At 38.4% G+C, this 13,771-nt stretch overlaps 1 protein-coding gene across 5 annotated transcripts in view; it reads right to left on the bottom strand.

Annotated features, from left to right (window-relative positions):
- The window catches only part of slc15a5 (solute carrier family 15 member 5), a 52,626-nt gene that overhangs the window by 6,550 nt on the left and 32,305 nt on the right, over positions 1-13,771 (bottom strand). For all 5 annotated transcript variants that reach the window (XM_087312461.1, XM_087312463.1, XM_087312460.1 and 2 more), the window contains 4 exons: positions 8,242-8,464; positions 3,669-3,838; positions 3,344-3,564; positions 3,080-3,266 (listed from right to left, as the gene is read on the bottom strand). In XM_087312461.1, coding sequence (XP_087168587.1) covers positions 3,080-3,266; positions 3,344-3,564; positions 3,669-3,838; positions 8,242-8,300 — 637 coding nt within the window. In that variant the 5' untranslated portion in view covers positions 8,301-8,464. The remainder of the gene's footprint in view (positions 1-3,079; positions 3,267-3,343; positions 3,565-3,668; positions 3,839-8,241; positions 8,465-13,771) is intronic.

Genomic DNA, 13,771 nt, shown 5'->3' with positions numbered 1-13,771 from the left:
ACCAAGTGTTTTGGACACCACAACAAATCATTGATCTGTTAAATAGGGCAGTATTTAAGAGTATACAGAATGATTTCAGATACAGCTTAAGGTACAGTATGAAGTCAATTCCATTGATTTCTTTCAACAGTGATTGCTTAGACAAAGTTGTCATGTGTGTGCAAACCCTTTGCATGTAGATACATTGTTATATTGCATTGACTGCATTACATTCAAATATATACTCACCACCTTATTAGGTACACCTTACTAGTACAGGGTTGGACCCCTTTTGCTTCAGAACTGCCTTAATCCTTCATGGCATAGATTCAACAAGCTACTGGAAATATTCCTCAGAGATTTTGACGCATATTGACATGATAGTATTACACGCTGCAGATTTGACGGCTGCACATTTATGATGCAAATCTCCCGTTCCACAACATCCAAAAGGTGCTCTATTGAATTGAGAACTGGTGACTGTGGAGGCCATTTGAGTACAGTGAACTCATTGTCATGTTCAAGAAACCAGTCTGAATTTGTGACATGACACATTATCCTGCTGGAAGTAGCCATCAGAAGATGGATACACTGTGGTCATAAAGGGATGGACATGGTCAGCAACAGTACTCAGGTAGACTGTGGCGTTGACAAGATGCTCAATTGGTACTAATGGGCCCACACTGTGCCAAGAAAAAATGCCCTACACCATTACACCATCACCACCAGCATGAACTATTGATAGAATGCAGGATGGATTCATGCTTTCATGTTGTTGATGCCAAATTCTGACCCCAGGGCCGGAGTGGGACTCCTTTTCAGCCCTGGAGTTTCAAGCCTCAGACCGGCCCACCTCAGTTCACGACTGACTATATTAAAATAAGGTCATTTCCAATTCAGTTTATAATGACACTATCACGTCTTTTTTTTGAAAAAAAACAACTGCTTTAGAACTTCAAATGTTCAACAACCCTAACAGTATTATATGTCTTAACAATAAAAATGAAAAAAAAAAAAGAATTACTCAGTCGAGAATCGAACCCGGGTCTGCGGGGTCGAAAACTAACGCGCTATCCACTGAACCACAACAACCGCTCAGTATTACTCAACCAAGTTAATAGATAAAAAGAGTAGAGCTGCGGTAAAATAATGAATAAAAAGGCTGTGGTAGTGTCAAGTAAATAGATAAATAAATTTAAAAAGTGTGACTGCTGAGAGCAACTGATTCTGGAGCTAGGGAGGGCCCTCGCGGCCAAAAAATGGACCGGCCCACCGGGAATTCTCCCGGTCCTCCCGATTAGCCAATCCGGGCCTGTCTGACCCTACCATTCAAATGTCGCACTGCTGCTCGGTGAATATTTTTTTCTTTATCGGGCCATTTTCTGTAAACCCTAGAGATGGTTGTGCTTGAAAATTCCTGTAGATCAGCAGTTTCTGAAATACTCAGACCAGCTTGTCAAGCATTAACAACCATGCCATGTTCAAAGTCACTTAAATCACCTTTCTTTCCCATTCTGATGCTAGGTTTGAACTGCAGCAGATCATCTTGATCATGTCTACATGCCTAAATGCATTGATTTGCTGATTGGCTTGTTACAAATTTGCGTTAACAAGCAGTTGGACAGGTGTATCTAATAAAGTGTATACCCTTAAAGGGCCATGAAACCCCCTCGTTTCAGCAGGGTGTTTTCACACCTCCACTTTGGAAAAAGTCAGAAAAGTGGGGGTGTCCAGCTCTGTTTAGGGGGGAGTGTCGGAGGAACTAAAGTGGGAGGGTGTGGGAGTGTCTATTTGGGCACGCGCGAGTTTCAGTCAAAATACACACACAGGAGAAAGAGATGGTGTTTAACCTACATGGACATCTGTAGTGGAATTATTTGCCAAATTATTAACTGGTGGACTTTAACTGCAGTTTGGCTCTTTCATTCAGGGAATTCATTCATGTCCCTCGCGACAAACACGATATTTGATTCGAGGATCTGCTCTAAGCGTGTATTTTTCATGCAATGTTTGATACCGCACGGCGAATGACAGAAAAAAAACTCCGCATTTCCCGGAAACTTAGACGCACACGGCAGGTAACGTCAGAAAGCCGCGTGTGTTATTCCGGTCACAAAATGCGGTGCTAACATGTTTGCCCTCAGTGCAATAGTTCACTTAATTCGATACGAACAAACTGAATAAACAAAGAGCACTGGTCGCTCACTTACCAAATCTGTAGATACAGAACAATCACCAGCAACTAGAGCCGCGTCTGAAGAGAAGACTACATCCGGATCTCAGCGTTTGCAGATGAGAACAGCTCTCAGGTAAACAATAATCCCCTTTAGACACGTAAGTTATTGTTGTCGCGCGTCGCGTACACTGTTAATCCACACGTGAGTCTGAGCTCTCACAGAGAGAAAATGAAAACGAAACTTAACTGCAGCAAAATTTAAACGCAACACTTCACGCTTGTTTTGCCAACACAACGTGGCGTCTCTGTGGTGTAAAGACGGTGACACTAATGAATATTAATGAAGTTGCACAATAGAGCGCGCTGATTGGTTTGAACCAAGGCTTACTCATGCATTAATGCATCACACTGTAAGACGTAATAAGGCACACTCTGGCACAGACGCCCAGTCTGCACGCTGGAATACAACGCTATTATGTCATGACCGTGACGCAGCTTCAAAAATTCGTTTCAAACAGGAAGTACGAATTTGCTTGAAATAACGCAAAAACAACCAATTTACACTTTTTAGTGAAATATAGGTGTCCTAATAGTGTTTTTAGCAGTGTGGGACACATATACGACTGTCAATAGCTCAAAAAATGTGTTTTGGTGTTTCGTGACCCTTTAATGCTGCATTCAACTGTTAATGTGATTTCATAGTTGGACATTAGTCGCCAATGGCCTCTCAAGTCTTTATGAAAAATTACATTCTTTACATTTGGGATTTATTAAGATTTCCCAGAGAAACAAGCAAGATTGTTTTTGTATGCATGAATCTTTTTGTTTCTGTTAACAAAACACAGCAAGCTGTAATCAGAAAGTCAAAGGTTAAAGAAGCATACACTGAGTTAACAGTTCATTATTTGTAGTCATAATGCTCACTTATGAATGTTGCTGGCGAGGGCAGCTTTTTCTTTGGAGACTGATAGTAGGTATTCAGAAGCTCCAGCAGTGGTGCTAAGATCAACACCGGCAATATACTGATGACCTTCATCACTGCTACAGGCAAGAGAAAGCCGTTGAGTTTTAGGTTGGAATGCATGGTCTGCAGATAATAGCCTGATGGAATCTGTTAAAAGAATTGTAATAGAGCTGTTACAGGAGCTCATTTCTAAAACACTGCCGTGATTGTGCATCATAACTCACCTGGGTAATGCAAGCTCGATATAAAAGCTGAAGTCCAAAGAGAGGGAAAAGTTTGACCAGTATCTTGACATTTTCCACACTGGTTTCACTGTAACAACCTCCATTGTTTTCCTTGGCACGATCTAGCCAGTTGGCAACATCTCCACTTAAATGGCGATAATGGAGGCAGCACATTTTGAGAGAATTCAGGAACACTCCCAGTGTAGTTAGCCAGGAACTACCTGTTATTCCACAGAACAAAAATGTATGTTGTTGAGGAAGAGAAGGTAGATTTTTTTTTTCTTTTTCAGATAACATTTAAAATGATGTTGACTTAAAAACGTACCTTTTTTGGGACGGAAGGTCAGTTTGTTGCGCACCATGTGTAAGGCGATGAGGGCGAGGAGAACAGACGTGAAAGGGATGAGAAAACACAGGTTTTTGGCAACTGACTGCTGAATGTAGGCAATTCCCAAAAAAACTACTGTCGAGTTCAGGTTGACCATCCAGTAAAACCTGTGGATTGTAGATAGCTGAAACATATATGTACACACTCATTTACACACAGTAAGCACACAAACTGATTTACCTCTTTTTGTGTATGATGTACATCAGGGGTGCTCAATCCTGTTCCTGGAGATCTACCTTCCTGTACAGTTTAGCTCCTACCCTGATCAAACCCACCTGAACCAATTAATTAGGACCTGAAATACACTTGATAATTAAAGACAGGTGTGTTTGATAAGGGTTGCAACTGAAATCTGCAGGAAGGTAGATCTCCAGGAACAGGATTGGCCACCACTGATGTACATGCAACTTGCGCATTTACAGAACAATGAATTGAATGCACTTTCTTTTCTCTAATCTAAAGCTCTCTATCTATGAACTAGACTACTGTCATTCCCTCTTAGGCCCCGTTTACACTAGTGCAATTTAGTTTTAAAACGGCGTTGTAGAATGAAAACGATCCGCGTCCACACTCGCGTTTTACCCAGCGTTTCTGAACAGCTCTCCGTCCACACCAAAATGCTGAAAACGCACATTACGTGACCACATACACACTCTCGGGCAAGCGCTCCAGCATTTCTACCCAGATGAGAGCTCTGCTTGTCGGACTGCTCATCAAGCATCTCCCGCTGGATCTAATCTCACTATATTTGCTAAACGTGATATTTCATTCATGTTGTTGTCTTTATCTAACGACATAGGCCAATTCCCTGACTTTGGTCATTGGAATCTATTAAGTTACTTGTTCACGGGTAACATGTTTTGGTTAAGCGCAAAGATAAGATAATGATTAATCCAGGTACATTGACTGATCGCTTGCCTTTATTTCCTACAATGTATAAACTTATTTTATGTTATACTTTTATAATTATCGATTATTAAAACTGATATTTAGCAAAAGAGAGGGTGCGTTTCGTATTTTCACCGAAATTGAAAGGAGGCAGTTGTTATCAGCTCCGTTTTGTTATAAATATCCACACAGTGAAGATGACGCTCATATATGCAGCACGACACCTCAACATTTCAGCTGTCTGTTTAGTTGCTAATATTAAAAAGAAAATAGGCAGTTCCTCAAATCATGTTTACATTTTAATGTTGAGAAAGTGAAACAACGTAGCCAGGGTGATGTGAATGAAGTTATAAAGTACACTGTTCCCTTTGAAGATTTACCCGTGTCCTCGGTATAGTCTGTTTTCCATATTAAACTGAGAAGGGGGAGACTGCAGCCTTGATCAAACTTGCGAAGTCTTAACTTACAAGAAGAGGATGCGAGACTGAACTGTGTGTGGGCTACTTAATATTGAGGAAAAGCCCCAATCAGGCGAACGTTTGCAGCCCCGCCTCCGTTTTCAGATGTCTCCGTCTTTCCCCATCCACACTGAGACGGAGCAGCAGCGTTTCAGAATGAAAACGGCCTCTCCAGCGTTTTCGAAACGCTCCATTTTCGGCGCTCGAGAACTCCGGCGTAGTGTGGACGGATGGCGTAACCGTAGCAAAACTTATGCGTTTTCAAACTAAAACGCCATTTTTTAAAAGCGAAATCGAAGCTGTGGTGGGAAGAAGCCTGGAAGTAGCACCTGAGTCACACAGGAACCTTGTGTACCTCGCTGTATATCTTATCAGGGAAGAGAAAGTGACACAAATTTGTAATTTCACCACCTTCCGAGGGACCCGAAGGTCCGTTCTGAAAGGATAGTGTAAATAAAAAGGGATATCAGACCTCACTTTGAGCTAAGTTAAGGGAAATGGGACTAGTTAGCTAACATTTTCTTGACCAAACACATGTTTTAGATGCCATTTATCAAACTCAAGTCAATGAACTGGTTCTTTCACTATATTAGACTTGTCACAATACTGAATTTCAGTAGTGAAGCTAAAAAAAAAAAAATGCCAATTTCCTGCTAACATTGAGGCACTGTTGAGTGCATTCTTAAACACCAATGCTCAACAAAAATGCTCAACAGAAATGACTGTGATTTAGCATGAAGGTCATCAGTTCCCTGCACTTCTGCACTTTCACACAAGACGAGCAATCGACTAATCTTTGCGGCTTTAAAATGCTCCAGTTTCCATGTATCTGTGTTTGCACTTGGTAAAGAGCAGTGAACTGATGACCTTTATGGCCAATCACAGTCATTTCTGTTAAGCACTAGTGAATATTATGGCAAATCAGCAGTGTTCAAGAACGTGCTCAAAAGCACTTAAATGTTAGCAGGAAATGGACATTTTAAAATTTCATTAATGGGACAGCACTATTCCAGACAACACAAGGTTGTGCTACAGAGTTTTATCGTGTCTACATTGTTTTGTCGTTCACCGGGTTACATAGGCTGAAACAGAGAAGCGTACCCATGGTGTTTACCTGGTGCCATGAACTGAAGCCTAGGAGGACACTTAAAGGTCCTGTATGTAAGTTTTTGACTCTTCTAAATCATAAAAATACCGTAATATGTTTGCAGATATTTAATGACCATGCCAAGTGAACATTCTTGTTTATCTGAAAAACAATGTTGAAGTCAGATATTCTGCTTTGAAAATGTGTTTTCCGTGTAGGAACGCTCTCTTTGTTCATGTTCTTTTAACCTGTTCAATGCCTGTTTAGCAAATTATATTTCAGCACCCCGAGTTGCCTGGGTGGAAAACAGCGAATTTATTTAATTAATTAATTTATTTATTAATTTATTCATTTATTCATTCATTTATTCATTTAGAAAGGCTCTGAAAGCATGCATTCGTGGCTGAAATGCGACCTCCGGCTCTGGTGGACAGTATCATATGAACTCCGAAATGAGCCAGATTCAGAGTTCCACATGAGGTTATTAATTAGCAAATAATGTAAATCTTATGAACGTAAACATTAGGTAAGCAGGTTAGATGGTAACCGTGTGTCCTAACAAGCTTCATGACGAGATATGCAATGATAAGCAATTTGGCGGTTTGCATTAGACGAAACACAACAGAAATTTAAATACAGCATAATATGCACTCACTCACAAAATGGTAAGGTTTATAATCTATTTAATACATATTTACCCTCTTTAACATTATTAAATGTAGATGCTGAATCACGTGTTTAGTTCTAAAGTTCAATTTTAAGATCTGAGGTGAACTATCTGCCGCTGCTTTCAGTAGTATGGCAATAAATGTCATGTAAAACGACATTCAAACTCACATTGTTAGCATTTAACACTGAATAAAGCACATGAGGTGTACCTGAGGTGATCATTGTCAGTTTTCTGTTGTTCAGCTGTAAGAAATATATATCAATTTGATGTGTTGGTTAGAACAAAAAGTAATTTTAATATGGAGAATATTCCTTCTATCAGGTGACGTTGCTGTTATCTAGAATACTGTTTAAACCACTCGCTCCTGCCCTCAATCTGGAAACCTGCGCTTTCCATTTGTTTTGATACAGGAGTGCAATACTTAGTTCAACCACTGGGTGTCAAACTTACACACTGCACCTTTAAGTGTATCACTCTTAAAGGGATTGTGATTTAGTTTGATGCTTTTAATTGTTTAAATTACACTGAGCTGATTATTATGAAAAATACATTATAATTTGAATGACATCTACACTTATGTAAGTCTGTTTTTCCTTATCCTGAGGTTTCCATAATCCTGGACCAGGCTGTATCCTGAGTGGATGCTGTGGTGGTCGTGGAAAAGTGGAGAGCATGAGACTAATTCCTGATACCTCAGTTACAGACAAGTCTTCCCATTGATCCCGGGGGCCAGCCTGAACACCTGCCGGTGAGCTACTTACACCTATAGCTTCTACACGATGGACATCCAGCGTTCTCCAGCCTCCACTGCCTAGACTGGCCTGAAGAAAATTGGTCATGCTCAACCAAGCCTGGTTTCTCTCAAGGTTTTTTCCTTCACTTTCATCAATTGGTTTGTTCCTCGCCACTGTCACCACTGGCTCGAATGGATCAGGACTTGTGGAGCTGCGCATTGATGGATTTGCTCTTCAGTGTTTGGACTTTCAGCAGTTAAATTTAAACCACACTGAACTAAACTAAACTGAACTTCAACTCTAAAAACTGGGCTGACACAGTATCAATTTAGTAGAACTACTATGTTAAGCTGATTTGACACAACCAACATTGTAAAAGTAGATTTGAAACAACCCAATGTTCAGCTTTTTGACTGTTTACACAACACTTGTTTAGAATCAAAGGTTGTGCGTTCAACTGTAATTCATAAAACCTTTATTGGACACTACAGCTAATGAAATGAATTAAACATGGACAGCAGCACATTTGGCATCAATAGCATACATAACCATAACCTTCTTACAGGCTTTCAATGTAAGTCCAAGACTAGAGTAACGCGCAATGTATTAAATGCATTAATGTACAGCAAATTCATTGTTAGGGTTATAAGATAATAATATTTTAGCATCTTACCAGTTGAAGAAGGACAATAGCTTGGGCTGGTCACAACTTTGAAGGTGATAGGCTGCCATTGGGCAGAGGATTGCTCGAATGCCACCGATACCAAGAGCCACAGCAATAAGTGCCAAGTAGAATAGTATGTGTTGCTCATGAGGCTCAAGCTGATGCACTATATTATGTGTGTTAATATAGAAATCCTCAAAAGGGAACGCGACGACAGGAAGCAAAGCGGTTCCTATAAAAAAAAGAAAAGAATTCATTGATATTATATTGCAAATTGTTGCTCTACCAACATAGATATAAACTAAGTTGGTTGTTCCCATCACCAAGATCCCCTGTTATCTGACACATTATTTCATGTATGCTAAGATATGTTCTGCTTATTTTTAAGTTTTATTTTAAGTGTTACCCAAAACTAAAATTGTGTCGTTATTACTCATCCTCATGTTCTTCCAAACTTCTGAGACCTTCATTCATTGTCAAAACACAATTTAAGATTTAACTTTTAGATCAATTCTAAGAGCTCATTCACTGACTGGTTGAAAAAAATACCAGATAACATAAACAAAACAGTCCACATGCATTCAGTAGTTTAATCAAAACATCGGTTTGAGGTAATCTGAGGTAATACGTTAACAGCGGATCTGAGTATGACATGAATAATAGGCACAGACATCTTGTGAATGTGCACCCTATACTGACACTTGAAGAAACTGTTCAATAAAACATTATTTTTGTGTTATATGCGCACAAAAGGATTCTCGTAGCTTGATAGTAATCCGATTGAACAACCGAAGGCATATGGTCTGTTTTCAGAATGTATTTGAAAAGCTCAGATACAAAAATCTCTTAGTGTTGTCTGAATTTTCCTCCTAAAATTAGCATTTTTTTCTTACGGCTCCTTTCCACTGCACACGACATTTGGACACGACTGTCGGAATACGCCCCCTTGTGGCAGCCGCACAGTATTTTCAGTGATGTCGTGCACCACGGGGGAGAAGCTGATTCTCACGGTGTCCGAAATGAAGGAGGGCAAAAGCAAGAGCCTTTATTCTCTGTGCGTTTACATAGTTTAATGGATAAATTAATACTAGAAAGTGGCGACGCAGTGGCACAGTGGGTAACACGTTCGCCTCACAGCAAGAAGGTCGATGGGTCGCTGGTTCGATGCTCGGCTCAGTAGGCGTTTCTGTGTGGAATCTCCTTGCGTTCGCGTGGGTTTCCTCCGGGTGCTCCAGTTTCCCCCACAGTCCAAAGACATGCGGTACAGGTGAATTGAGTAGGCTAAATTGTCCGTAGTGTGTGTGTGAATGTGTGTATGTTTCCCAGAGATGGGTTGCGGCTGGAAGGGCATCCGCTGCGTAAAAACTTGCTGGATAAGTTGGCTGTTAATTCCGCTGTGGCGACCCCAGATTAATAAAGGGACTAAGCCGACAATGAAAATGAATGAATGAATAAATCCTAGAAACTCATCGACCGCTAAAATATTGGAGGGAATGTGGAGACAACATTAAAAAAATAAATTTTTTTATTACTTTCTTACTTACATTTATGAACAGAAAAGTTTTTTTTTAATATGGACTTTTTATAATTAAAAAATAACCAAATAAACTCCTATTTCTCATCTTGCGTGCACTGATCTGCTTGGACAACACTGGAATACATCATATCCGGTCGGCAGGTCGCATACGGTCAAGTTGCAGGAGTTCAAATATTTCGAACGGATCCGCAACTCAATTCGGATCCGAATTTTCCGCATACGGAGATGCTCGGAACTCAACGCAGCTCCCGGACTGTTCTCCATTGGAAATAAACAACTTCTGGTCTGTCGCCTGTTGTTGGTCGTGTGCAGTGAAAAGGAGGCTTTAGCCTCCTATATTTATTTTTAGGTATTAAATGTTAAAGACAATGAAAATAATCTTTCTTTATTTGCCTTTTTTATTTGTCTTTCTTTATTTAATCTGTTTTTGCCCTAAAAGTGAAACTGAACCTACACACTGGAGCCTTATAAAATTGCTTAGTTTAGATGAACATTTTTGAACCTCTAATGATTATTGGAGTCTATGGAGGCTTAGAGAGCTCTTGGGTTTTATCTAAAATGTTTATTTATTTATTTCCTTTATTTAGCCAGGAGATCACATTGAGACAGTACTGTCTCTTCTTCCAGTAAGACCTGGGGCCTCATGTACGAAGACTTGCGTGAAAATCTTACTAAAACATTGCGTACACACAAAGCTGTAAATGTGCGTACGCAGAAAAAAATTCAGATGTATGAAACACTGCTTACGCCGAATCTCATGCATATTCTTTTGTACATCCGAATGAACGTGAAACTGAGCGCAACATGCACGAGCACAAAACCCCTCCCTGCCTCCTCCCCCATATGAATATGCTAATGACTATACTTTGGCAAAACCCACCGAAAAAGCAATGGCAAAAGCAAGCAAAAAGAGAAACTTTGAACAGAATGTGAATTGGAGGTGCTCCAGAGGAATAAACAACAAAAGAAAAAAATAGAGTGGGAGAGTTTAGCTGATGCGGTTAACACAGTTGGGTCTGAACATCGCACTGAGTGAATTAAAAAAGAAATATTGTGGTTTATAGCTGTAAAATGTTGCAATACTCTAAGCAGTCTCAGTGGCGCACCTCGTTAGACGCATGTGATCATGTATTGACACGTTCGAGCATGAACTCGGCTCGAATCCAGCGTCTGATGAACTCTTTTTTCCCCCGCTACATATCAGATTTTGCCCACTATTTATCACGAGAAAGACAAGTAGGAATCATCAATAAGTTTGTGCATCATATTTTATTTGCACATTTATTGAATGGAAATGTTTCTGATTCACGCATGCAAATTCATCTTCAGATAGTGTCTTTATAGCGATGTGCGTGCAGTAGATCGCTCAGTTTACATTGGGAAAACAGGCGACTGCTGCAAATTGTGCTTTAATGTTCAGCTGGTCAACTGTATGGTATGGAAACCTTATATACCTGCTACATGAACCCGTCTCATACAGCTGTCATTGCAAGGCTCAGACACTTTGTAGAGAGGAATTTAACACAACTGCCTCTAGGAGTCGCCAATGGAAATAAAACAGACACGCACAAAAAATGTGCGTACGCCAGCCAGAAAGCTGCCGTGAAGCTGCGCACATTCCCACGTTCAGTTCATTGTTAGTAAATCCAAACGTGAGCGATTTTGAGCGTGAAACCTGGCGTACGCAAAGTTTTTGTGCGTACGTAGCATTGATACATGAGGCCCCTGGTCTTCAGGTCCAAATGTCTTTAATTATGTTTCGAAATTGAAGACAAAGGTCTTCAAAGGGCATTTGAAACGTTACTAAAGTAAGTAATTAACCCTTGTGTATTGTTTAAACGGACTACCCTTTTGTTATGTTAGTGGCTGTTTTTGCCCCATTGACTTCCATTACAATTACCTTACATTTTGGTTGCAAAATGACAAATGTTACCTCTTTCCAACAGGGAAAACCACCAACAATCAAGAACACATTAATATGATGTCTTTGCAATCAAAAAATGTGATTATAATGGAAGTCAGTGGGGGCAAAAACAGCTTAATGGTAGTAAGTTTGCCTGGAGTGTATTGTTGAGTCGGTTTTCATTTTCAAAGCATTTTCCCAAAATATGTGCCAAAATAAGATTTGTCACCAAAAATTTGTCCATTTGTTAAAACACAGAAAAAGTTGTGGCCAAATTAAGACTCAAAATTACACCCCAGAGTAGAAAACATCCCCAAAAGCACACAAAGCTTAATAACAGAATTTCAATTTTTGAGTGAACAAACCCTTTAACAACAGTTCTTGAAAATGCTGCTCTAATAAATCGATTTGTGACAACCAACTAAATCCCACACACAACTATAGTGGCACTGACAAAATAGCATACATCCTAAAGATAAATGTTACATAGTAGTTAACTGTAATATGAACTGTATTTTACTGTATGAGATATGTTGCTGTATTTTAAAGTTGCGTTGTGAAAATGACTGTATAGTTTACAGTACAGATATACAATACTGCAAATACATATAGCGCAAGATAAATGACACTGTAATATGAACTATTTTACTGTATGAGAGTTATGTTGCTGTATTTTAAAGTACTGTGAAAATTACTGTATATTTTACAGTAAAGATATACTGTAAATACATATAGATTAAGATATATGGCGTTGTAACATGAACTATATGAGAGTTTTGTTGCTGTATTTTTAAAGTTGCATTGTGAAAATTACTGTATGTTTTACAATAAGGATATACAATATCGTAAATACGTATAGAGCAAGATATATGGTGCTGTACCATGAACTGTATTTTACTGAATGAGTTATGTTACTGTATTTTAAAGTTGTATTGTGAAAATGATTGTATATTTTACAGTGAAGATATACAATACTGTAAATACATATAGAGCAAGATAAATGGCCTCTATTATGAACTGTATTTTACTGTAGGAGAGTTAGGTTGCTGTATTTTAAAGTTGGATTGTGAAAAATACAGTTTATTTTACATTAAAGTTATACAATACTGTAAATACATGAGGAAGATAAATGATGCTGTAATATGAATTGTAGTTGATTGTATGAAAGTTATGTAAAATTGCATTGTGGAAATTACTGTTTATTTTACAGTAAAGATATACAGTAGGCTATTGTAATTATATTTAGAGCAAGACAAATGGCACTGTAATATGAACTGTATTTTACTGTATGTGAGTTATGTTGCTGTATTTTAAAGTTGCTTTGTGAAAATTACTGTATGTTTTACAGTAAAGATATACAATACTGTAAATACATATGGAACAAGGTAAATGGCGCTTTAATATGAACTGTATTTTACTGTGTAAGAGTTATGTTGCTGTATTTTAAAGCATTGTGAAAACTAATGTATAATTTACAGAAAAGATATACAACAGGCTTCTGTAAATAAATATATAGAGCAAGATAAATGTCACTGTAAAATTACCTGTATTTAACTGTATGAGTTATGTTACAGTATTTTAAAGTTGCATTCTGAAAATTACTGTATATTTTACAGTAAAGACATACAATACTGTAAAGACATATGGAACAAGATAAATGGTTATAAACTGTATTTTACTGTATGAGAGTTCTGCTGCTGTATTTTAAAGCTTCATTGTGAAAATTACTTAAAATATTACAGTAAAGATAAACAATACCGTAAATATATAGAGCAAGATAAATGGCACTGTAATATGAACTATATTTTACTATATGAGTTATGTTGCTGTATTTAAAATTGAATTGTAAAAATGACAGTATATTTTACAGTAAAGATATACAGGACTGTAAATACACAGAGCAAGATAAATTGCGCTGTGATATGTACTGTATTTTACTGTATGAGAGTTATGTTGCTGTATTTTAAAGCTGCATTGTGAAAATACGGTATATTTTACAGTAAAGATATACAATATTGTAAATACATACAGAGCAAGATAAATGGTACTGTAATATGTACTGTATTTTACTGTATGAGAGTTATGTTGCTGTATTTTAA

Source organism: Danio rerio, chromosome 25 (assembly GCF_052040795.2).
Source record: "Danio rerio strain M-AB ecotype USA chromosome 25, GRCz13ab, whole genome shotgun sequence".
NCBI classification, from domain to species: Eukaryota; Metazoa; Chordata; class Actinopteri; order Cypriniformes; family Danionidae; genus Danio; species Danio rerio.
The sequence above is the reverse complement of the archived record's forward strand: the minus strand, read 5'-3'. Positions and strand labels throughout refer to the sequence as shown.